Below are 26,974 nucleotides of genomic sequence, written 5' to 3' on the forward strand. Positions count from 1 at the left end.
TTCTGTGTTCACTTTGGGCTAGGAACAATACAGTATCCTGTGTATGTGTGTTGGGGTTTTTTTGACAGCTGCTTAGCACTTTTCAGCTGATGACTCACACAGTTCCCCATTTCCAGGCTATGTAGTCAATGTGATGGCTCTCAGGTAGGTGCTGATGTGGGCTGTCATTGTGATCTGATCCTTCCTTGGTGGAGCTAACAGGAAGTCTGCTTCTGTAAAGGCCATGAAATCTGGGGCCCCCTGCTTGCTTTTCTTATAAATCTGAGCATATTGATTCTTCCATAGCCTCTCTACAAATACCAAAGGGAGTGGAAAAAAATAAACATTATCTTCCCCTCTCCGCTTTTTTCTTATCTATGTTTCTCTCTATCTGCTGAAGTTGTTTAGATGCATGGGTCTCTGACAATGTTCTCTTTACAAGTCCTTGAGAGAGATACTGTGAATCAATAAGTGTGGCAGTATCTTGCAGTCCTTTAAGGAATCATTATTAAAAAAAAAAAAAAATCAAGATTAATTTGCTGCTTCTTTTTGTAAGTGTTTTTTTTTTTTTTTTATAAGTACATTCATGATAGGGACATGCCTGAGTGTTGTGGTTTAATGCCAGCCAGCAACTAAGCACCACACAGCTGCTCACTCACTGCCCCCCGCGGTGGCATAGGGGAGAGAATTGGAAGGGGAAAAGTGAGAAAACTCATGGGTTGAGATAAAGATAGTTTAATAGGTAAAGCAAAAGCTGTGCTTGCAAGCAAAAAAACCCAAGGAATTCATTCACTACTTCCTATCAGCAGGCAGGTGCTCAGACATCTCCAGGAAATCAGGGCTCCATGACACATAACGGTTTCTTGAGAAGACAAACACCATCACTCCAAACATCCGCCCTCATTCCTTCTTCTTCCCCCAGCTTTTATAATGCTGAGCATGACATCATATGATCACAGATATCCCTTTGGTCAGCTGGAGTTGGCTGTCCCAGCTGTGTCCCCTCTCAAGTTCTGCACCCCCAGCCTACTTACTGGTGGGGCAGTGTGAAAAGCAGAAAAGGCCTTGACTCTGTGTGAGCACTGCTCAGCAATAACTAAAACATCCCTGAATTATCAACACTGTTTTCAGCACAAATCCAAAATATAGCCCCATACTAGCTACTATGAAAAAAAAATTAACTCTATCCAGCCAAAACCAGCACACTGAGCCACTTAGAAACATAAATATCCCCCGTGCCAGGGTTCGTTTTGGCAGCAGCAAAGAAAGATGCCCTTCTGAGCTTCAATGTCCAGACTTGCATTTGATGAAAGAAGGATGACAAAGAAGGGAGCAAGAAGGTTTTAATTAAATGTGATGTTTTAAGGATGATCTGATGGCTTAGATCTTATCCAATGACTCAGCAACCTGAAATGTTCTGTGTATAGTACGTGAGGAGGAAAACATTCTTGGTGGTGTTATCCCCTGCTTCCTGAGGGATAACCAGGAGTGATGAAGCCTCTCTGTTAGGATTAGAAGCAGTGTTACCTCCAGCAATCTAATACAATTCTTGTGATGTTACACAGTGCTTTTCCTAACCTCAGAGTGCTGAACAGTACATCCCAATTGATACAGAGCAGTAGTGTCAGGTAGGTTTAGTAGTTCTCTTATCTTTCTAGGAAGTGTTATGGGATAAGGCAACTTTCCCCTAGGGAAAATGGTACCAAAGAAAACAAGGGTAAATGGAAGCATAGTGGATTTGGGGTTTTTTTAAACAATTCCATGACAGCGTGGAGTTCCATTTGCTTATACCAGCTTTGAATTTGACCCAGTTTTCCCACCCAGAACAAATTAATTATTGCTAATGGGAATTACACTGACACTTTTTTCCATTATATGTAAAAATGGAGCTATTGTGCATGCTCCAGCAGAACTTATTTGGAAATACTTATGCAGGTCCACAATAGAATTTTTTTGTCCCAAAGTAACCAGACAGGTTGACGCGGTGACAGGATGTAGAACATTTGCCTTCCTATTTCTATTTTCAGTGATTTTTGGATCAGTATCTTGAACTTCTGGTTTCCCCTTATCCCAGATGAGAGCCATGAACACTATTTCTAGCTTAATGTGGGACAACCCTGGTTTAGTCTCTACTGTTGCAGCATTTTCAGTCTATAAAAATAAATACTTACCAATCCTTTTAATTTTTCTTTCACCTGCACACTTTCACTAAATGTAGACAAGGTTTGAATGTTGGTCATTGTAATTTTTATGGTTTTAATTTTTTTGACAGCACAGCTTTTAGATGTATTGGTTTTGTTCAGATGCAACGCAATAGAGATTACTGAAATCTCAATGTATGTGGGTGAGGTAAATTGTCTCCCATGTAACTCTAAGTTCAATATCTGTTATCACTGTCTCATGAATAAAGCTGTGTGTGCTTATCTGTGGTCCCTGCTTAAAAGCATACCTGTCTCATAAACTAGGATAGCCAACAAATTTCAGTTCAGGAAAGAATAAAAGCAAAGCAGAGTTAGAGGAAATACGAGGTGGATTCCTGTAAGTGCCTAAAATGAGGCTTTTCATATTTATATTTTTGTTTTTACTGTGTCAAGAAGTGTCCTTAGTTTCCGTAAGAGAATATTTGGGATGGGAGCAAAAGGTTTGAAGGGTTTGATTTTAAGATATAATCCTTGAAGCATGATATGTTTATAGTTTCTTCTTTGATGTTCAGACATTTTTCTACATGGTTTGCATTTCCTGTTTGCCTGCCAGGTTTTTAGTTGGGTTGGGTTTTTGGTTTGGGTTTTTTTTTTTTAATTTGAACAACAGAAAGAAGTGAGCCCTCTAGACAATTCCTCATAAGTATTAGTCTCCCCAGCAATCTAAACAACGGTAAAATATTGGTTAAAAATCAAATCCTATTATTTACTTATTTTGATTTTATATTATAATTTACCCTCAATTAAATCAAATAATACACATTTGTCTTTCAAAATCTATGTAAAGTATCAACACAGGGTTCTTTATATTGCTGGATTTGAAGATTCTATATCAGGGGTTTTTGTGCATGGATTTCAGAGGGACATTTCATTTACATTTGAAAAGAAGATTACAAGACTGTGGCATAGCGAATGTGCTATTGGGTACTACGATAGAGTGTAAATTTTGATTTGTCAAATGCTCTGTGACCATCTGCAGTAAAGAGGATAAGTTACCTTACTGTTTTCACAGGTCACAACAGGGTAAGATTAAATACATGAATTACAATGGTAGTGATGTGCATTTACCCTATCTCACTTGAGTGCCATATCATTTGTCCTTAGGAGGAGTGAGGCAATTGTAATTCCTTTCCTTTAAGATGCTTGCTGGAAATATGTTCCACATACCTTCTCAGCAGTCTACTAAAGACAGCTTGGATGATGTGGGATTTCATGCCTGTGTGCAATTAGACTTCTTGGTTTGGTTGCTGAAAAGAAGAGATTAAAAGAATAAAACAAGAAAAAAAACCCAACTTTATTCTAGTAGACAAAAAGTATCTGCTCTACCTGAAGCAGAATCATTTGTCTGAAGTTTTTGTAAGAAGCAGCAGGGGAGGTGAGAGTCTAGATTCACAGAATTCCTAAGGGAGGAGATTTTTTTCTTTTACATGATAGCTGAGTGGTTCATGCACGCAGACAGGATATAGGAGGCACAAATTTTTTTCTGCCACAAAAGATTTTAACTTACATCTCTGGCAATCACTGTACTATAAGGACAGAGTATCTGATGAGAGAGTAGCAGGCTGCTGGACCCCTGGGTTACAGTCCTTGTTCCATTACATACTTGGCAGCCCATGCAAAGTGAAATACTCAGAGAGGCAGTCTGGGGCTTTACCACCCAGTATATTCCTGTCTGAGTAGTAACAGGCTCCCTTGGACTGGGGCACATGAGTTGGTGGTGTTAAGTAAAGAAGAAAATCGGGTCTAAATCTTCCACATCCTGAATGATCACTTTGTGTTGATTATCTGTGTAGCCATTACTCACAAGTGGTAAGTCTCTTCAGTTAAGCAAGGCCACAAAAATTGTGTTTTACAGCAAATTTATAATTAATGAAAAAGTTTTCCCAGTACTGCAGGCCCTCAGCAAATATCTGCATTTGGATTGCAAGGGCTGTATCACATAACGGAAAAGTAATTTAGCACTGTGGCGGAGAAAGTGGGTAAAGAGAAGGGTTTATGAGCCCAGATTCAGGTGAACCAATTTAATTGGTTCCTCAGGGGTCAGTACTGGGAACAGCGCTGTTTAACATCTTTGTTGGCGACATGGACAGTGGGATTGAGTGCACCCTCAGCAAATTGCTGATGACACCAAGCTGTGTGGTGTGGTCAATGTGCTGGAGGGAAGGGATGCCATCCAGAGGGACCTGGACAGGCTTGAGAGGTGGGCCCATGAGAACATCATGAAGGTCAACAAGGGCAAGTGCAAGGTCCTGCACATGGGTCGGAGCAGTCCCAAGCACAAATATGGGCAATGATTGGATTGAGAGCAGCCCTGTGGGGAAGGACTTAAGGGTATTGATGGATGGAAAACTGACTATGAGCCAGCAACATGCGCTTGCTGCCCAGAAAGCCAACCATATCCTGGGCTATATCAAGAGAAGTGTGGCCAGCAGGTCAAGGGAGGGGATTCTACCCCTCTACTCTGCTCTTGTGAGACCCCACCTGCAGTGCTGTGTTCAACTCCGGGGCCCCCAACATAAGAAGGACATGGACTGGCAGGTCCAGAGAAGGGCCACAAAGATGATCAGGGGGCTGGAGCGCCTCCCTTATGAGGACAGGCTGAGAGAGTTGGAGTTGTTCAGCCTGGAGAAGGCTGTGGGGAGACCTTATAGCAGCCTTCCAGTACTTAAAGGGGGCCTACAGGAAAGGTGGGGAGGGACTCTTTATCAGGGAGTGTAGTGATAGGACAAGGGGTAACAGTTTTAAACTGAAATAGGGTAGATTTAGATTAGAGATAAGGAAGAAATTCTTTACTGTGAGGGTCGTGAGGCACTGGAACAGGTTGCCCAGAGAGGTTGTGGCTGCCCCCTCCCTGGAAGTGTTCAAGGCCAGGTTGGACGGGGCTTTGAGCAACCTGGTCTGGTGGAAGGTGTCCCTGCCCATGGCAGAGGGGTTGGAACTAGATGATCTTTAAGATCTCTTCCAACCCAAACCATTCAATGATTCTATGAATTCTGGAATTTGAAGGCATTAGCAGCCTTCTGGATGAAAATCTGGTGACCTTTGCTTGCAGAGACAACTGCTGGTAAGAATTATGCAGAGGTCCTGTCTTAAGTCCTCTAAAACACTGTAACATGATAGTTAAAATCCTACAGTAGTCTGTGTGTGCTGGGGGGTTTACCCATCCTGCCTGGAACAACTGTGGTGGTAGTGATAGATTTCCCGAAAATATGAGGTCAAGGTTTTATTTTCAATTCCACTTTCTGTCATACAGCCTTAAATACATCTCTGATTGACCTGAATTGGTAAACTTCATAATGCAATTGTTATTAATTATAATGGTCCTTCTTTTAATGTTATATTACAGAATAAATGCATGGCATACAAAGTAAACATAGTACTACAGTGTGCTTACATTGGACTAGTTGGAATTTTTTTCCCTGTACCTTAGATAGCTTTGGGTGTGTGCTAGCTTAGTTCAATTTGTAAGACCTGGTCTTTAGCTTGTTTAAATTGCCATAATTTATAGTATATCTGGCAGTGACCCCTTCCTGTTCATACCAGCTTGTAAAATCAAGTAGTATTGTAGATGGAAGTTATGGGGTGAAAACAATAAAATCTAGAAAGGTGGAGTGCTCTTTGGCTGGTGTTTTAAATGAATGTGGAAAGAAGCATGGCTGTCTGTAACTAATGGCAAAGTCAGACAAAAAGTGATCTTTGTCAGCCAGCATTTCCTCCTTCTCTCTCATAGATGTCTGCCTCCCCAGTGCCAGGCTGTCTGTCTTCATTTAAAGGTTTCCCTGGTTTAGTTTGTCCAGGCTTACTTAACATCATAAGGGCGTGCTATTTAAAAATCCCCTCACGTGAAATGGTCAGGTTTCTGATTCACAGAACTGCTAATCCTCTTAATGTCAGCTGCAGGAAAGTGGTCATAGCCTGTATTTTAAAACAGTTGCTCAACTAATTTTATCATTCTTCACGTGAGCAGCTTTCTCTATAAAGTGTATTGTTTTGTCTGATTTATTTTTCATAACAGTACTGTTAACAATCCCCTTTGCAATTGTATCTATTAAAAATAAAACAATGGTATCAGTCTGCTGAAACAGTATTATGTGGTATAGTCTTCCTTTGTGAAAGGAGAAAACACTTTACAAACTGTAGGAGTCTGGGCCACGCTGGGGTGAAGTTAGTGCAGGCAGAAGAATGCAAGGACGAAGACAAGGCCAGCAAAATAAGGCTGGCAAAAACACACAAGACAGCAGATAAGTGAGAAACACCTGTGGTCAGCAAAAGCACACAAGTCTGAGCAAAACAGGGTATGAGAAAAGGGAGTTTTTGGCAAGTTTTGGGCTTTATGTGCTAATTGCAATTAACCAATACAAATGCTTGTAGAGGCACATGAACAGCGCGGGTAGATAACCTGTAGCCTATTAGAAGATAGATGAGTGCGTGTACGGAACTTAGTAGGATATAAATGTAACCAGGATGGGAAAATAAGGATGGATGATCTGATCATCACATTGGTGTTGTCGTTCCTGTTCCCACATGGAGAAATAAGGACCCCGGCTAATGGTGACCCCGACAACAAATAACGGTAGTCCCTAGCTCTGCAGCAGGATGTGCTAGTGTGAATCCCTGAGCCTGTGCCAGCTGCTATTAACAGCAAAACAACAATAATGGAAGGCAATGGGCAGTTTACATATTCTGCAGTCAGAGGAATTTCTATTTCTGTTAGACTCCCAGGTATAAAAAATTAGCATGTGAAGAAAGCTGTCCTTTAGCTGATGGAAACATGTGGTACAGTAACATCTCAGTATACGTGTGATTACAAGGCAGTAGGTTATGGTCGACTGGGGAACTAACCATAGCCCGAACAGCACATTTGTCCTTTTTAAGAAACAACTGAGTCGGATTCTAGAAAAGGTGATGTATGGGGATGGCTTGAGGGCTGCAGGTCTGTTACGGAGGCTTCCAAATAAGCAACCCACCACCAATTTAAAAAAATAAATAGATTTATTTTTTTCATAAAACCACCAGTCAGCTCTCCGTAGATTACAGATCCGGATGTCCACAAGAGGAGAACAGAATAACTTTCTGAGGTTTAACAATAACCTGAAATACTTTACAAAGCCCCACTCCCCGGGGGTTTAACGACAACCCCAAATGAAAACTTCACTTCCTGGGGTTTAACGGGAACCCGAAACGTAAAACAAAGCCTCACACCCCAGGGGTTTAACGACAACCCCAAACGAAAACAAAACTTCACTACCTAGGGTTTAACGACAACCCAAAACGCTCTATCACTCACCTAGAAAGTGAGGGCTCTCAACCTCGAGGACCTGCTCAGGGCAGCGTCCTGACCCAAAGTACCTCGAGGAGTTTCCTTGGGCAGCGTCCTGACCCAAGGGGAGAGTCCTGACCGCAGCATACAGCTCCAGGGGACGAGCTCAAAATGGGTCCCCCAAGGGACTCCGTTTATACCCAGACCGAATCTGACCTGTAGTCAATAGCGGCTCCCATTGGTCAAAGGTCTCAACTACCGCGAGACCCTGAAAACAAAGACAGCCAAAAGCTGCCACGTTTCAACAACCAGGAAGCTCTGTTTTCACTGGGCGGATGCACCTGCCACAAGGTCTCTGAAACTTCCTTCCACCTCATAAGAGCTTTTATGGTACACTTCATGGTTGTTCTCCAGTGAAATCTGCAAAACTGGCTTTAGGTTGTAGACTTGGAGACCTTCCCAAGAATCTGTAGATGGAAATACAAGGGAACTGAGCTCCCAGGCTCCTCTGTGGAAGGTCACATAGAGGACTTCACTGCAAATCACGGTGTAGATAGAGGAATATCTGTCTAACTAACTGTCTTTATGGCAGACTTCAATGCTGAGGTTAACATGGAAGTTCCATGATGAAACTGTGACTGCAGTTCATTCCACTGGGAAGAATAGATACCTATTTTGTCAAAAATGGGTACTAGGCTGAAGCACTTCATATAGGTCTCTTCAAGATTCTATACTTGCATGTCCTTTGAAGAGAAAGGAAGTCTTGGGGAAATAAGGCCTCTCAAGATGGAACTGGGAAAAGGCATGTTGGTGATGACAAACCTGGGAGGCATTCCCAAGGCATTTAGTGGAATTGTAGTCACAATTTTAGATTGCCACCAAAATCTGAGAATCTTGGGATATCTTAACTGCTGATTGGCACCAAGCAGTCCAAAAAATAAGACGTGACAGGAAAAAAAAAAGTTTCTTACTGCAAGAAACTGTTAAGAGTTTTACATTAGTGGGAAAATTGCTTTAAGCAGGGCTTTTTACTGCATTTCCAGGACCATGTCCTTATTTTTCAAATCGATAAAGATTGAGAACAGGGCTGGGTGGCTTGTTGTTGTTGTTGTAAATACTCTACCAGTTACTGTTTGCAAATCGTAGAGATGCGTGGCGATACTAGGCTTACTCTTTACCATTCTTTATTTAACATCCCTCAATTTTAACACTTTGGGTTTGGCTCTAGAAATGTCAGTGATACTGAGAGTAAGAGGATTATTTCTTTTTTTTTCTTTTTCCTCCCTGCTCTGTCTACCCTTTTATTTCTTACTTTGGGAAGTATGGTAGTTTGACATACGTGTTTCAAACTTCTGCACAAATCATCTTATTCTGTGGTATTTGACACTGCTCATCTGCCTTCATACAAAATAACAAGGAATGAAAGCTGCCTTAATCAAAACATCAATTTCAGACTAGAAAAGGCTTTCGTTTTCTCTTGTGGGGACAAAATTACTGGATTTGGGGTCATCTTTTGCGCTAATACTAAATATGCACCTGTGTTAATTGAAGCTTTAGTAAATACTGACCTTAGACTTTTTCTGTGGTTGGATGACTTAGAAATGCAGGCAGCTTCCATAAATGATGGCGAATATGTTCTTAAAGTTGAAGCCTGTCTTTTTGTCTTGGTTTTGCATTTGACCCGTGCAGCTTGTCCCAGAGTATTACTGTGCACAGGAGAAGTTGGAGACAGTCATGTGATATTTTCTTGTGATGGGTGCTGCAGACGTACCAAATAAGAAAACATTTGCATCTAATTCGTAAAAAAAATTTCTGATGTATCAACTACATTCCTATTAAAAATAAGCTGGTATCAAAAGCAACAAGGAGGGGAGAGAATGAGAGAAAAATGTAGGCTAGTAGTACCTTAGCAGCCTGAAATTCCCCTGCTAACAAAGGAAAATAATTGGTTGTATGGAACTTGAGAAATGGCAAAGTGTACTTGGCTCTCTCCTCGCTAATTCATAGGCAAAGATCAGGCATAACTCTTGGAAAAGTCAGGATACTTCACACCTTTCAAAACTGGTGAAATGAGATCAGGGCTATTTGCTAAGCTTAAGCCTTCTGGTTTATGCTGGTTCTTCAGAAACGGACTTGTAGGTAATGAAATAATGTACTAGAATTTTGCAAACAACTCATGCGTTACAATGCATTTTTAAATTATTTACTCTTGGTAGCTAGTCACCTGTAATTAATTTTCTGAAAACTGACCACCTTTGTTTTTTCTGTGGTACACCTTTTGCAGCACACTAACGAGATGCAGTGGGAAAGGTAGGCAGTGTCTCTTCTTCGATCAGACCAGCCCAATGGCAGAAAGACCATGTAGGCAATGCCCTTGGCAGTGCTCACGTTACTAAGAAAATTGTGCTTTACTCAGTCCTAAAGAAACAGTTTCGGAACTTCAGCCTTTTTTCTATTGTGCATGCAGGATTCGAACAGAAGACTTAGGCATTTAGACTGCCACTTACATATATATGGACCAGCCTTTTACTGCTTACCTAAGTGCTGGGCAGAAAAACAGACTTGGGTTTTTTATCACCAGCTTTTCAGATGTGTTGTTTAATCTGTTATATACTCCAGATATTGTGGTAAAATGGGCATAACTATATTTCCTTGTTTTCCTAAAGTATTGGACATGCCTGAATGAGAAGAATACACTTTATGTCAGTTCTCTTTTCTGCCTCTTTGCCTCTTTGCTTTCCTACAGCATGATATCTGTAGTACTGCAGATCAGATGGTGGTATTTAGTACCGTGGTTTAGTGCCAGCTTCAGGGCATCCTTGCAAGCTATGCAAGGTAAATGATGGTGGATCCTTTTTTCCACGTGGGCATAGAGCTCAGTACTGGAGCTAAACACACAGGTGATGCCCGAGAGGCATTTGACAACTGAAGAAAACATCTCTGAGTTTTGTACCTCCCCTGTGATGTTGTGTAGAAAAAGCAAGCTGAAGGGAATGACGCTATTTGCCATCCAAAACCAGGAGCTCTCAATTTACCCAACAAGCCTGGTTCCCCTCTCGTTCGCATGTGGTAGTGACAGATCAACTCATTTGAAACTCGTGAGGTGATACCAATGCAAAATGAATAAATGTGTCAAGAAAGCAGAATCCTGTAGTGGAGTCAATACTCTTGTTGTATGGAATTATTGTGGCAGTGTGTTTCATGAAAGGGGAGAAAATCACATCAGTCACTACATGAAATGCTGCACCCACAGGATTGTAGATTGCAGTGAAGGAATAAAGTTGCTGCTATCTGAAGTAACGCAGTGAGCACTGGTGCTTCGATCTAATAGCAATTAAAAGTTTTTGAGAGCTAGGAAGAAAATGATAACGTCCATTCGACGGAAAAGCGAGGAAGTAGACTCAGCAGTTCAACTGCTTCACTCCACGTGGTGTTCCTGCACATGGCACTGCTGCCTTGCACTATACAGGCTGTGGAAAACTACTGCTCCAGTTTTGGAAGCTGAGACTGCTTCTTTTTTCCTCACCACATGGTTTTGTGTTTGTCAGGGAGAGATACAGTTCTGAAATGCTATTTACAGGCAAAGGGAAGCTTTGCCTCTGATTCCAAATAGGATTTGTGCCAATTGATTTCTGATAGTTGGTTGGATATGTCTTTTGTTGGACATCTATCTCTTCATTTAAATCTCCTGGTAATCCTGTTTTACCACGGTGTGCATGGTTTAGAACTGCTACTTCCAATTAAGGTTAATTGTTTAGTGTTACCCAAATGATCCTTATTGAAAATGTGTATTTTCCATTTCAGAGTGATGCGAATTTCTTTTTCTGTGACATTGGAAAAAGTCAAGGGAAAAGAAAAGCTGCATTACCTTCTTTTCCTGGCATCTTTTGCAACTATTAAAGTCAAAGCAATCTCAGTAAAAGGTTGCAACTGGCACCAAAGGAACACTGCACCATTATTATTCCTGGAGTAAGAGCAAAAAATAGACTCTCAGACTTAGGCACATTTTGTCTTTTCTCTCTTTCTCTTCACACACTGAAGTTGTTGCCAAGTCCTGCTGCTGCTTTGTCTATAACATGCACCAAGTTGATTTTTCCTCAGTACCCTTTTAACTGACACATTTGTCAATGCATTGGCTATCTACAACTTCAGCTGTTACAGTGTCAATGTCACTGGCCTCCTTGCTGTAAATTCCATTCTCTTCCACTACTCCCACATTGCAGCAACCTGCATCCTCCTCCTTGATGTCTGAATGGATTACTTCCCAACTGCAAACCTCACTGCCTCATCACTTACCGGCTAACATTTAACATCCTTCTCTATGACCTCAAAGCCATGATTACATCCCTTTACTCTTCATATTCCTTTAATGTTGGCCCTTACAAAAACGAGTTCTCTTTTTTTGCTATCCCCATGCCTTCCACTAGTACTGTTTTAACATTTCTGAATTCATATATTCAGTATGTAAGCATTGCACCCTCAACCCTTTTTAAATGTCATATTCTCGGTTTCACCATTTTATGCGGTTGTTAGTGAATATGTAGTTGGGGTTGTTAGGACCAGTCACACTACATGTCTGATATGAAACCATGTTGAGGATGTTTGTAAGTAATACAAGCTAAGATGCTGAATTCCTCTGTTGCTGGTACAAGATAACCAATCTCATAGAAGTATATGCCTTTCTCCAAAAAGCCTGATCATGGGTGTTTATTTTCCAGGAGCTGAATTTTCCATCCATGGTTTTCTTCTTCTTACCTCAATACCTTACAATTTCCCCTCAGCTGAACATTGTATCTGCAATTTTTCTTGTGAAATTATTACTCCTTTATTGAATACTTCTACTTATAATACATTCCTCACGTCTGCTGGCATTTTGCATTATCCACCAAGACTTCCCAACTCCCACCTACAGCTTTGCTTTTATTCACCTCATTCACTCCCCTTTATGTACATGCCTGTGTTTCAATATTATGTCACATACTCTCATCCCTCATAATCAACAGTGGTCTTGCTCTGGGGTCCCTATGCATCTGGAACTCTTTGTCACTTAATCCCATTGTTGCAGGTCACATCGCCTTGCCTTTTAAATCTTTCCTTTTCATAGAGCTTAGTTACATTGGGCTCAGAACATAAAACACTTTCAATGGAACATTAATGTGCAAAACAAACAATGAAAAGCTGCAACAAAAGATTTTGTTTTCAGTCTTTGTGTATGTTTTAGCTTGGCATGGAAAACAATTTCCTTGCTTTGCTTTCTGACCTTGGGCAAGTAATTCCCTATGGCACATCTGTTTTTTTTTTCTTCTGTGAAAGAGATGAAGATGTTGAGCTTCTTTTCAAAGCATTTTCAGAGCTACAAATAAAAAAGTGTTCTATAAAAGGTAGTTGATATTTTTATTCTTATCATGATTGTTATTCTGTGTGTCAGTGAAATAAGCACAATGTCTATTCTTAGCAAATAATAATCGTGATAGTTGTTTTGACTCATCTAAGGTTTTCTTGAGTGGCTAAGCTGCTAATGGAACTGATATTCTGAACTCCTACAGACTTCTCAGTTCTTTCACACCCATTTATTTTTTGCAACTGATGTACTGTCTTCCTTGCTTTCTTTTTATTCTCATACAAAGCTCTTTTATCTTGACGTAGAGTCTGTTTCCCTCTTTCATGACAAATGCAAGATCTGGCCTTAGTATTGTTTGCTCTTCAAATTGCTCTGTTCAATTCACTTGTCTAGTAGAATTGCCTCTTTTTTTCCTTTTTTTACAAAAAAAAAAAAGTGTGCCTTTCTTCGGCTTATGAAAATACTTTTCTCTCTCTACAATGCCACATTAAAAAAAAAAAAAAAAAAAGTTGCTCCACTGTCCCATTAGCAGAACATTCCCTGAATGTTTGCTGTTTGCACTGTAGGAAAGAAAGCTCTCCCAGATTGCTGTTCACAGATTTCTTTTCCTTTGGGGGATGGTCTTATTTTGAGCAGTATTGTTCAGTAATATCTATGCTTGGGAGAATGCCAAGCTCATCCAGGGCAGCACAGGCAGCTCTTCCCATTGTAGGGCTTCCAATTAAACTAACGCTACCAGCTGTGTGTTCTTTTGTCTGCCCTGGACTAGGTTGTGGTATTGTGCTTCACATTGCATCTCTCCAGCAGAGCCGGTTGTCTCCATACTAATAGTTTGGGCAAGAAAGGGGAGCTATGAAACATTCAGAAAAGAGAGGGGATATAAAGGAACTTCTGGCAATATGAATTATGCTAAGAAATTGACCTTCTAACCTTGGAAAAAATGGTTAGAGGGGAACACAAATGTAATGCTTTGTATTTAGATCATGCAAAAGTTTTTTATGAAGGTATCAAAGTATCATAATCACCAAAGTGTAAGAGAAATCACATTAGTCACGCAACGAAGTTATGGCAGAAGTGGGACAGGGATATGAGCCTTCAGATTTGCAGTCCAGTGCCAAGTCCTTTAGATCTTGTTGTTTCTTGACATTGGAGGAGATGGGGTGAAGTAGGTGGGGAAAAAAATTTTAAAAAATAAGAGATAGAGGAGGAAACATGAAGAGAGAGAGAAGTTACTTTGCCCAGCTGGAGCAAATCCTAAGGAGAGAGGGAGAACAGGCAATGGGACGATGAAAGCCAATGTTCTGCAATGCTCAGGGGAAGAAAAAGCAGATAGGAAGGTAAAGTTAGATCCGAGATAGAAAGACTGGAAGGGAAAATTGTCTGACAGTCTGACTGATAGGTGGCAAGGAAAGTGTAATTTTTGTCAAACGGCATCAAGTTCAGTGTTTTATTCTCCTAACAAGAATGTTGCCCTGGCTTGTTTTGAGCAAGTCCATAAAATGAGAACTGTTGATGCTCAAGATTTAAACAGATTTTGTTGTTGATGTTTTTTCCCCAACACTTCTACACAGATTTTCAGAGAACACAGAACTAGAGCAAGTCCCTGTGATTTTATCAGGATGCTATCTTTTGATAAAATTGTCTTTAATTTTATATTAAGCTGCTTTAAGACTCAGCCTTTTTGTTTCCATTTAATTACTGCTATGCAGCAATTGTCTGCTCTGCAGCAGGCAACCTAGCTATTAAAAAGGGTATCAGACACTATGTGCTGCTTAATAACTTCTCAAACGGTGCTGGTTAGGGAAATTAAAGGTTCAGCAACAGTGCAAGGGCAAAGATGAACAAAGTAAGGGATGGAGGAAGTTGCACGGTGGACTAAAGTAGTATATGGTTCATTAATAAATAGGTAATCAAGTGTAATCTATTAGTGGTTGCACATGAAACGAAAAGTTTTCATTTTGCTGAATGGATGAATGGAAATTGCTCATGTAACACTTTGAGCAAGGATGCTGGCAGGATTTAGCTTGTGTTGGTGAGGGATGAGCACAAAAAAGGGAGGATTTTGGAGTCATTCTTGGAATCTAGGCCTGGATTTCCTTGCATTCCTTATTTTCCAATGGGCTACATGAACTTTGCAGATGGACATCCCGGTTGAGAAGCCAGGATCCTAGAGGTCATTTTTGTGATGTGCCTTTAGACCTTTCTCCAATGAATGTCACTGCCTGACTTTAATTGATTTAACCTCCTTCTTTCCCTGTCCATCTTCACCCATTAGAACTTGTATTTAAACTTTCTACAACAGTGCTGGCTGTCACAGTCTCATCTTTCCAGGTCTGTCAGTGCTACAGTCACAGCTTTTACCTCTCAACCATATGCACCCTGAAAAGCTGTGGCACTTTTTGGGGGAGTATACTCATGTTCACGTGCTAGGGGAGATGGCAGCTGAAGATTTGTGGCTGTGTAACTTCTTTAAAATGTTGGGGGATTTAAAATGTTTTTCAAAGCAGTTCAGGATTTTGAAGGGATAGAGCCATCACTCCTTTGCGAGAAAGCCTGGGTGCAATTGTTGAATACCAAGTGAAACCAGATTTGAAAAATGTGAGTTGTACTGCTGTTTATTTGCCTGGTGTTGTAATCTGGCAAGACACATGCCCTCTGTATGCCTCTGTAGAATTGAACAGAAGAGCTGCAGGTTGGCTTGCAGGAAGAGAGGAAGAAATCTGGACTTCTGTCCAAAAAGAGAGCTTGTGGAGCATTCAATTTAGTAGCCTTTGCAAGCTGTGCTTCTTTCAAGCTCTCCTATTGCATCCTGTAAGAGATGGTGTCAAAATACCTTGTGTATGAATCTTGCTTCCCTCCAAACTTGTGAGACTTCTAGTGTATTTTTTCAAGGCTCAGATGAGATATTAAATTTTAATGTGATAGATTTAAAGTTACCATAATCAGCAAAGCCTGTATACAGGAAGAATCTCACCCAGAAAAGACTCTGACAAAAAGCTTTTCAAAAACAACATCCAAAAGTGGTTGTAGTGTTTCGTGCAAAGGAAATGCAAGTGCACTCTCTGGTAATATATTTTACTCTTAGATATCAGAAGCTTGGATTATTTTTCCCAAACAAAGAAATCCCAAGGCTTAAGAAGCACAGCTGTTAAGACTCAAACACAAGTTTGTTTTACAGTCAGGACAAACTAAAATCCCTTAAAGGTTAATTAAAAGTGAATTTAAAATACTGTTAGCAGTCTGAGTTGTGTATAATGTAGTGGAGGGGAGGGGGAGATCGGCTAATGTTTAGAGAGATGTAAATGAAGTGGCTTTCTATAACCTTATCAAGAAAAGGAACAGGATAGAGTCTGTTATTTGCACTGCAGAGAAGATTCTTTAAAATCCAGTCAATAATATTCCCCCCCGCCTCCCCCCCACCCCGACATCTTACCCTTACTTCCTTCTGAATAGTTTTCAGGATATATTAAAAATGTGCTGTCACTCACCTCGAAATAATTCAGTTCTGAGTCTGGGATGAACTACTGCGTTATGAAGGAAAAATAATTTGCAAGAAAAGAATTGCTGTCCAAAAGTACTAAAAAGACTTATTGAAAATTTGAGGCCAGGCTCACTTGATCATGGGTCTCATAATCACATTTTTATCCTTACTTCTTGCATCTGAGATTATGAACACCAAACAAAAAGACCTGTAGCTGATCTGTTTAAACTTCTTCTAAGTGTCCATGGCTTTTTTCGTGTGACTACATTCTCTTTCTGCAATGAATTCATGAATGTTTTGGGACTGTTGTTTAAAGGTGACAAAGACCAAAAAATTTGCATTGAGGTTGACATGGCTACTTGAGGAAGAGGAAGCAGAACACCTCAGTGAAAGAAAACCAGACTTCAACCTTATTCCTTACTCTTTGCAAAAGGGAATTTGCATGCTATGGTCTCTCAGTTTTCATTAGCATCCTGAAACTAAGAAAAGATTTGAAGAGCAGCCAGAAGCATATTGTTCTCAAAGTAAACAAGAAATAATAGCTTATGTTTTCAAAGCTACATAGAAGTTCTGATTGCCTAATATCCATATATAGGTTCTCAAGTTGCCTAATGTTGTATTTTTCCCCTTGAATCAGCTGTTTATCCTGATTTGGATGTGGATTAATACAAATAGGGTGATGGAAGGAATGATGAATTTCCAGAATGCAATAAATCTGTAAATACTCTCTTCATGGCTAATGTATGGTGAAAACCTGAGGTTATTATGGCCTAGATTTTTCTCCCCAACCTCTGACCAGATTGTAGGTTCCTGTCTATTTAGTTGGAATGGGGAATGAATCTGAATAGCCTTCCAGGGAACCTGTGATCCATCTGGTGGTGGATCATACTGGCCCCAAAAGCAAGTAAGAAGATAAATGTTTCTGTGGAAAGGCTGTACTCACCTTCTACAGAAATCAAAGGAAAGGTAATTTGGCCCAATTGTATGAAGCCCTCCTGTTTTCAGAGTCCTTGGAACACTTCCAAAACACAAAGTAGATGCACAGGGGGGAAAAAAAAAAAAAAAACAACAAAACAAAACAAAAAAAAAACCACACCAAAAACCAGTTTAAAAACCCTCACTCTCCATCCCCAAACAGAGATATTGGTGAAGAGAGGGGTTTTTTCCACAGCTTCATATTCAGCTACGTAGTCTGAGGCATTACTCTATGTGGGTAGTATGTGGAAAACATTCAGGAGCAGTGAGATTGGAATGATGCCAGCTTTGAAAGGAACATCCAGGGTAATAACATTGGGGTGTCCAATTTGGGCTCATGGGACCAGGACTCTGGGAACAGGGTTTAGGTCTAATTTCTGTTCACTCAATGTATGCTCAGTCAAACAACACTACATTTCTTGAAGAAGCCTGATAGTTTCTAAATTATAGAAGATGAAGAGGACCCTAGAATACATCTCTTACTATTTAAAGGGATACTACCCACTCCTTATGGACAGTATTTAACACTTTCAAAAAAGTAATGTTAAGAGTTGGTCGGAATTTGTTTAACTAGCAATTTAAATGGGAGCAAAATTAGGCTGTTACTGAAGTCTCCAGAGATCTTAAACTAATATTTTTCAGTTTAACTTGTCAGTTTGTGGTGTATGAGGGTGACTTTTATTTTTCTTTTTTTTTATGATTTAGTATCAGGAAGAAAAATAGAGAAATAAGTAAGAAAATGCTCACACTTGTAGCAGTAGTTAAATCTCAGTAGTCCTTTTTTTGGTGCTTCTTATTTATTCCTGCATCTGTTTTTAAACTTGCTCGTATTTTTTTTTTAATCACTTACAGCAACTGGTAGTAGTAAAGACCTACCATTGTTTCCATTTTAGAGAGAACACATTTTAAGGATGCATTTGTAACCATAGCCATTTAAATTCTGCTTTGTTGGAAGGACTTATACAAGCTGATAGCCTAGATGTAAATTATTTATTTCAAATTTCACTGGCCATGAACTTTAATTTAAAAAATAGCATACTGAACTCAAAATTAGGGGTTTTTTATTTTCTTTAGATGCCGTGCCAAACTAACTTAGATGATATTTTACTCTAGGAGATCACTTTTTTGTTACTGGTGATCAGCCTACCAGTGTTAGAAATTCAGTAACTTTGCATTTTGAGAAAGACAAAATAAGCTGAAGAGTTAAATGTAACACTGGGTGCATGCCAGTGTGTGCTATACATGCTGTGTGCTATATATATCTACAATGGAGAAACATTTTAAAATTTTTTATAGACATTCTGGATATTCTCTCCACACAATGTGTGAAATTCTGTGATCAGTTTTATTGCTTTAGCTGGTGAAGATCCATTTTTAATAGTATCTTCTATCGGGTGGTTATAATGGCAAATTAGTCTCTCAACAACTTATGTATAAACATAACTTATGGTATGGAACAATAGTGTTTTATAAACACTACTACTAATTTTCTGTTCCTTCTTTGTTAAACTTGCAATGGAGCATGTACAAGTCTATTTTAATTTGACATTTCTACTGTCCTGACTGAGGGCTTAAAAGACACAGCAATATTTTTCTTTCTCTAGTTGATGGAAAACTAATATTCCTTGATCATATTGGCAGTAGAGTAAATACCCGCTTGGAAATACAATCTCTAAGGAGGTCATAGTAAAATAAATTGCAACAGAGTTTTGAATGCCATTTTAAGTACTTATATATATGTGTGAGTGTGTGGATTTTTTTAATGCAGCTAGGACAAAATGCAACTTGGATATTTTGGGTTCAGGAAGGGAATACAACCAGGATTTCAAATGTGTTTGAACTAGAGCTTTTAGTCAATTGATAAGATACAGTTGAAAGATTTGGATCACTAGGAAAAGGATTTAATAGAGCTTTTGTTTGTGAGGGGGAAGAAGAGTTAAGAAAACATGTAGATGTCAGTCTTATGCTTTTTACCACCAACTCTTCTGCTGGAGCCAAGCGAAGTTCTGCTTGGCTAAGGAATATACAAATATCATACATGATAGTTTGACATATCGTATAGGCTTTACTTTGTATGTATATATATTGTAGAAATTATATTTCTGTTCAAAGAATAATCCAGTCAGACTGACTCAAAGGCAAGCTCTGCAACTCATGCACTCATTTTCTGGAAAAACCTGGCTGAGATAACAGCCCTTTCTCCAGCAGCTAACTCTCTGTCTACTAGATAGTCTCTAAGTGTACAGGAATAAGGCCTATTTGCGAGCATAATTAAGTGCATATTGCCCCAACCCAGCACATACGATTTTCATAAGCATATCATGGATGAAAGAGACACGGGGGCAACTTAAGTCCTGAGGCTATTGTAACAAACGTGATGCAGTGTCAAGAGAGAAGATTTTAATCCTTTATTCAGTTTGTTTGTCAGTACTGGCATTCGGCCCTGTGGAGCTAAATGTTCCGTGCTGTTTTCTTCCCCTTCATGTTCCAATAACAATTTTCACAAAAAGCATGTTTCCCACTTCAGAGCATTACAGGGAGTATAGTGGTTATTCTCAGTCTGAAAGTGTGCCTGGAAATTTAGACATTTTCAAACTATTTTTGTAATGCTGTTCAACTATTTTTTTTTTTTTTTTAAAGTCATGTTTGAGACTCTGAAGGGTCACACTACATATTTTATTTGAACAGGTGGTGTCAGGACCATGTCAACATAAATTTTTGTTGAATTAAAAGCAGACTTTTGCAAAATCCAACATCAGTGTTACTCGTCTATTGATATCTAGCTATAAAGATATCTATTGACATATACATAGCTACAGGTATTTATTAATGGATAGATCAATATATCAATCAAAATAGTTTGTTTCTCAAGCAGTAGCATTCTTACTGGGATATGCAACCTAGATATTGCAGTACTTGGTGCAGGAGAACCAGATCAAGAAAGAGATTCAGCATCTCCCTAAAAAGATAACTTGACAAGCCTTTTAACTTTGTTGAAAGTGATGATGAAGAATGTAACAAGTGACATAAAAGATTAATAACTAATAAGATTGTTTTGAAATGTTCTGAATATTAGAAACTTGTGAGATTGATATTTTTTTGTACTATTGCTAATAATATTTGGTACTTTTCTGAAAAAAGATGCTTGTAGTTATTGAAAATGTATTATCTTTAATCTGAAGTCCAGAAGCTGGCTGAAAAGTTGAGCTGTGTTCAGAGCATATACAGAGGGAACACTTTATCCTAAGCCAAAGCACTTTGAAACCTCTCTGTGGGAACACTTGCATCCCATATTTATCTGCGTGAAGGAATTCAGAAGTGTTCCCATCGGACAGAGCCTCGGTGCCATCAGTATGCCCTGGGAATCTACTCTGGCAAGTTCCAGATCTCTCTATCTTAACAAGAATAATGCACTGGCTTTAGGAGAATGTAGTTCTCTGCATTCATGACCTGCAGTGCTGTCCTTTGCCTACAAAGTCAATCTCCACATGGGCCTGACTGTGAAACTCCATTACTTACAGTGTAAATATTCCCACTGAGATCAATAAGTGTTTGTGGAGTAAAACATTACTCACTGTGAGTAAGAGCCATATGATATGAGATAACAGGTCTGGCGCTAAAATATGTTTTCGTATTTTTAGGGGAATATGTTCTCACATGTTGGTTTCTTGTTTTTGCTTGCACCTGTTATGTGCACAGAATATTTCTGCAAAATAAGTAATTGCACAGTGTAGTATTGGATATTCATATGTAAATATATATTAGTCTTTCTCGTTCCATTACCTAATTTACCTGTGTAAATGCAGGTTAACTGCATGTGTAGTTTTGCCAGTGGCAAATAGAGTATTTAAAAATTTAGCCTTGGGTGTGCTCTGGGGAATTATGCTGTAAACCCCTGTTGTTTCTTCATTCAAGCTCTCAAGTCTGTTAGAAACCCAGTATAAATACTTGACTCTGCTTTATTTCATAGGATAATCCTTCAAAATTATTCAAAGACCTAATCATTATTAATCCTTTTGCTCTTTATTGATTGCATTAACATTAATCATGATAAACACCTTTAGTATTAATGTGGATGTCATTGGTATTTTACTTCAGACTGTCTGCTGTAACTCAGCCCTCATTAACAGGACCATTAGTTACAAGATGTTAATATTTTTTGTGTAAACAACTCCATGCCTTTCTTATGGAAGAGAGGAGAGTAAATGTATATAAACTGTTCACTAAATTGCTATTTACAAGACTAGGTTTTTGTTTTGTTTTGTTTTTAAAAAATAAGTTACACAAGGCTATTGCATATATCTCTTAAAACCTAACTCAGTTTTTGCTTGGACAAGTTAGTGTACATAATCATATTCTATTGTCTTCAAAAGTTGTCAACAAGCCTGAGCTGTTATTTCTTCAACTTTTCTCTGTTTAATGCAAAGATCCAATTCATGGAGCTGTTGCGCTAGACTTTGTGGAGTGCTTATCTCCTTGGGTGGTCATGTTAATTCAGTAGCTGGAATCAGTTGTGAATGTTCGTCACAAGGCCCAGGGGTGGGTCTCGTTTTCGAGGGATAATTCATTTCTGGGCAAGGTGGACAGGTCATTCTTCCAGCTTTCACCACAAGACAGATCAAAGTGAATAGAGAAAGCTCATGATTCTAATGAATTTTAGGTCTGAATTACTCAATGTGCAAAACTTTATCCTTATTTCACTTGATTGAACCTGTTGTGATTCAATTCCCGGTGCCTGTGTTTCAACAGTAAAATAGGCCCTATGCATTGAACTGCTCTCACCTTGAATATCTCTGTGTTTTCTTACAGCCTGTGACTTGATGAACCAAGGCATCCTGGCCCTTGTTAGCTCCATCGGCTGCACGTCAGCAGGATCCCTGCAGTCGCTGGCAGATGCCATGCACATCCCTCACCTCTTCATCCAGCGCTCAACAGCAGGAACACCAAGAAGCGGCTGCGGGCTCACCAGGAGCAACCGCAATGATGACTACACGCTCTCCGTCCGCCCCCCTGTCTACTTAAATGATGTCATCTTGAGGGTGGTCACAGAATATGCCTGGCAGAAATTCATTATTTTTTATGATAATGACTATGGTAAGTATTTACTTAGCAGGGTGATTTTTATCAAATCCATAATTCTGTCGAAAGCAGTCACATTACATCTTTATAGTCTTCCAATAGATTATATTTTGCTTGTGAACATTTATGGTTCTGTCAGCATTTCATAGAACCTCAGAGAAATCTATTTCTAAAATCCCTCAATGTTTACATGTTTATTTGATAATTTCTTTGTTGGAGTTAGCTGATCAATGGAGAACTTACCTGGCTTTCTATTCTGCCAGTGTCTGAAGCATGAAAGTTTTTAGCAAGCTCTCTTGTTTTTTGGACTGCAGAAATATATAAGATGACAATTCAAGAGGCAACGTGTAAGATTTTACATTCTGTAGAATTGTTTATTGTGTGGTGAATCTCTCCTGTTTGTTGACATATATTTGATGGCCAGAAGCTGAAGAAGTGGTGAATGTAGGCCAGAGGCCTCTGCAAGAATGAGCTGCTATGCGTAAATGGGAAACTTGTAGAGAGAACTTCTGTAGAGCAAAGAACTTGAGGAGGGGGCCTGGAGAAGACAATGTTCCTTCATTTTGAGGTCGTTCAGTTCCCAAAAGGTGCTGAACTGATGGTGGTTGTGTGATAGAGTAAGTGCTACACAGATGGCAGCATCACAAGACTGCACCATCCAGCTTGGTGACTCAGCTGAATTTGGTAGAGATATTTTATGCAGCTGAGAGGAGAGCTGGACAGATTTCTCTAGTATAGGTGCATTATCTAGCTAATTTTATGATATTTTTTCTATGGAAAATTGCTTTGAAACTAGACCTGTTTTCTTCAGATACATCCATTATTCATAAGCAATCATGACTGGTTTGGATGAACATTTTAAAACTTGTTTTCAAAGTTAAATCTTTAAGTTATGGAAAAATGCTCACTTCAGCAATTTGCTGTGCATAATATCTGGTTCATCCAGGTCAGGTGTTATTGATTTTTGTTCCCTGGCTACATAATAAATTCTTAAATTAGAATGATAGAAAATGATGAATAGGAGGATGCCTATTTATAACAAAGCAACACCTAAAAGTACTAGCCATAGGATGAGGAACACGCACCTAAAAAAGGCATCCAAAGTGCTTGCAGCAAAGAGTATGTTTGTTCATGTTTTATGAGTTTGTGCATTTAAGTACCAGTGTACCTATGAAGAAGGCCATAATCTTGCCAGCTAAAAGATATCTTTTTGCATGTACTTCTGAGTTTAAAAAATTCAAACAAATTTTATAATTAACATTTTTGAATAATTATATTTGTAAATACTAGTTTTAAATTATTCAAGTTTCAATATTTAATTTGAGAATGCAGTTCAGACACCATGTCATTTTGTCCTTGATTTCTGGGTAAGAATATCGTTGTGGTGTGACTTACATAACACAGATGCCTGCCTGCAAGGAATAAGTTTCATACCAGTAGCTTACTCAGTGACACATCATCCCCAGATGTGACATGTGACAGATACTAAGTTTTTCTACCAGCCTCTATGGCATTTGGACTTCGGTAGTCTACAAGGAATGCCATACTGGCCAGGACAGATTGGTAATCTGATCAGTGATCACTATGACATACATCACAAAAAGGTGCAAAAAAATTCTGCATTTAGTATAGACTGAACAGTCTGTCCTCTTTCCTAACCATTTCTGTGGTTTGGGTGTTTTGGATGGGTTTTTTGTGGGTTTTTCTGGGTTTTGTCTTGTCTTTTTCTGTTTGTTTGTGTGTGTGCATAGTTTGGAACTAATACCATGAATAGAAAGATTTTAAATGCAACCTGAGTTTTAACTTAAACTGCAACTCTGAATAGGGCTATTATCTGTGCAAAGGTATGTTTCCTGAAATTTGCTAATTCCTTGATTTCAACAGCCATCCTAGGGCAGCAGGCAGTTTATATTATCTTTTTGCTTCCTACAGTTTCTTTATAAAATTTTATGTTGCTGATTTCATTGACTATCTCCTCCTCCACTTTCAACAAGGAACTAGAGAGCAGAAGTTTCAGATCACCATCTCTGACCCAAGGCCTCTCTTGTTTATTTCCGTTACCATGAGAGTTGTTCTCTGTCTTTCCAATCCCTCTTCTTGCTTGTACTGGAATGCCTCTCTAATTTCTCACTACCCTGATTCAGGTGAAATCAATAGGCTTGATACAGTATTTTGCCTGTTCTTAATTTTCTTAGCCACTCTTTGATCTATAGCAGTAGTTTTCCTTGTACCTGTGACAACATTATTTTCTTAGCAGTCCCTAGAGATCAATCTTCCCAGGAGTTTATTATAAATCTTACCAAATTATGTTGCTTTTTTCCCTTTTCCTGCTATTTTATTGATATATTCAAAGAATTTCCAGTATGTTAGCAGTGCACACTTTTTTTCCTAGGTTCTGTATTGACTGAAGAGGGGCTTGCACAGAGGGAGGGGTGGAGAAATTCAGGGTGTGAATTAATATTAATTCAATATATGGAACATAGAGTAGAGAAGTTTGAATTCAGTATCCATCATGCTTTGAGCAGGAGCTTGGACTATGTGATTTTATGAAGTCACATCCAGCTCTAATTATCCTATGATTCTGTGATGTTTGAGAAAGCCACTTATTCAGATGGGTCTATAGATGTGAAATAATACTAAAAAAAAAAAAAAAAAAAAAAAAAAAATCCCAGCACCAGTTTACGTATTATAAAAGAGAGTTGGCCCGAGAAATCCAGAAGAGCTTGAGGAAGAGAATATTACCATTAGCTTCTGTGCCTCTTTTAGAAAGAAATCAGGACTGGGCATGCAGAAGTGGGGTGGAAGTCCAGGGGTAAGCCATCCTGTTGGTCATTGTCAGTGCAGCTGAGGGTGGTTACAATTCCCTCTGGAACATCCTAGTCCCATTCCTTAGTTTACTTGAGAGGATCTGCCACAGTATGAGATTTGTTTCTTTTCTCAGCTCATACAGACCTAAAATCAAATTCTGGTTGGAAGCCTTGCTCAGTTTAACTGCTTGCAACAGTTAATATTAGACATTTTAATGTAATATTTAGTTATTAAACATTAAAGTTGGTGGAAGATCAACACTTGCATTAGAATTAAATTCATATTAGGAAGAGATTATTGATACGTTCTGCACAATCCTCTGTAGAACTGACACTTGTGCAAACAGAGCGATTTCTTGCCCTGGTGGTGTTTTTGTATGTGGTGGTCTTTACTTCTCAAGGTGTGTATTATAACATTAAGTGATGTCTCCACAGCAGTAAATGGCCCTTGAGAAGTAACGGGAGTATGGGTTCTGATATGTGTTAATCCATTATCTTTTCCCATTGTTGCCATCTTTTTGTAAGTTAGAAACAACTAAAATGCTGTTAGATTGACTGGTTCCAGCAACCAGCAGAATTCCAGTACTTTCCTTTCTGATAAATTATTTTGTATAGTGATTTAATCTAACAATTTATAACAAAATACTTTAGCTGTACCACTGAAGTTATGTCCAGTAATAATCTTGCTCTGTGAAAGAAAATGTGCCTTTCATATTTAAAATAAATTTTCTACAGTAAAATTGGGCCTATATCCAAAGTAAATACTGTGCTAAACCAGATCCCTTGCACCTTTAAAAGAGGCTGCAACCACTTATGTGTCAATTTATCAATATCATAGGCTTTTAATCCAATTAATTGAATTGCTTTTGATTTTTATCTTGCAGTCTATCATAGATTCGTTTTCATTATCAGAGAGTTAGAGAATTGTTTATAACTGGAAATGTATCTTTCTGCAGGGCCAAGAGTTATTTCCCCAATGTTAACCTTTTTAAAAGCTGCCAAATTCTTTTTTGAATGTAAGTAAACGAGTATGTTAGTTGTAACATTTTAATACTTCTATATAAATGCTGGAAGATTCAACTCTAAAGGTTCTTTACCAACAAAGTAAATTAGTCTTTGAAGGAAGCAATTCTTTCATTAAGTCATAACCAGCTCGGTGTTGAAGAATTGATGTAGAAATGCATTTCTGAAATAATTGACATCTAAGTTTTTAACTGATGGGTTTTTTGCAAGTAAAATTGTAGGTAGGCAGACTATTCTAACACAAAACAAAAACCACCTTGATAGTAATCAAAGAAGTATTTTACTGCTGTTGACTTAGTTAAGCTGAGTAACTAGTGAAGGATTTTAGTAAAGCATGTAGTCTTTTGTCAGTGGTAGAGCCTTGCCAGTAACAAATGTGAGGCTAACACATAGTAACAGGAGTTGAGAAAAGAGAACATTTTAACTTGAGTAGACTTAGGTGATGTTAGTTTGTATTTCATTTACTACAACTGTATCTTTACCTTTAGTGTATAAACTCAGATGAATTTATGAAAATCAGAGTGAGATGAGTGTTCTTTTCTCCCATCCTTGCTCTCTGTTGGGATGATTTAGATCAAACTCCTGGTGAAAATAGCACAGTCAGTCCCCTTGTATTCAGTGTGTTTTGTTCCTCAAGGTAACACAAGATAAAGGCCAGCCCAGGACGTGAAATCTGATTTTTGTTTAAGAAAATTTCATATGAGGATATTGAAAGTGTTCAAGGACAATTCTGCACTTCTTCAAATGCCATTAAGGACAGTTGTCTTGCAGAATTAAAGAGTAGGCGGCATGAAATGCAGCAAAATTAAGCTGTAGATTGACACCTTT

At 38.9% G+C, this 26,974-nt stretch overlaps 1 protein-coding gene across 2 annotated transcripts in view; it reads left to right on the plus strand.

Moving 5' to 3' along the window:
* Positions 1 to 26,974, plus strand: part of GRID2 (glutamate ionotropic receptor delta type subunit 2) — a 757,188-nt gene that overhangs the window by 415,081 nt on the left and 315,133 nt on the right. For both annotated transcript variants that reach the window (XM_074823105.1, XM_074823106.1), the window contains exon 3: positions 22,047 to 22,331. In XM_074823105.1, coding sequence (XP_074679206.1) covers positions 22,047 to 22,331 — 285 coding nt within the window. The remainder of the gene's footprint in view (positions 1 to 22,046; positions 22,332 to 26,974) is intronic.

The sequence above is a fragment of the Strix aluco genome, chromosome 4 (genome assembly GCF_031877795.1).
Source record: "Strix aluco isolate bStrAlu1 chromosome 4, bStrAlu1.hap1, whole genome shotgun sequence".
Lineage (NCBI taxonomy): Eukaryota > Metazoa > Chordata > Aves > Strigiformes > Strigidae > Strix > Strix aluco.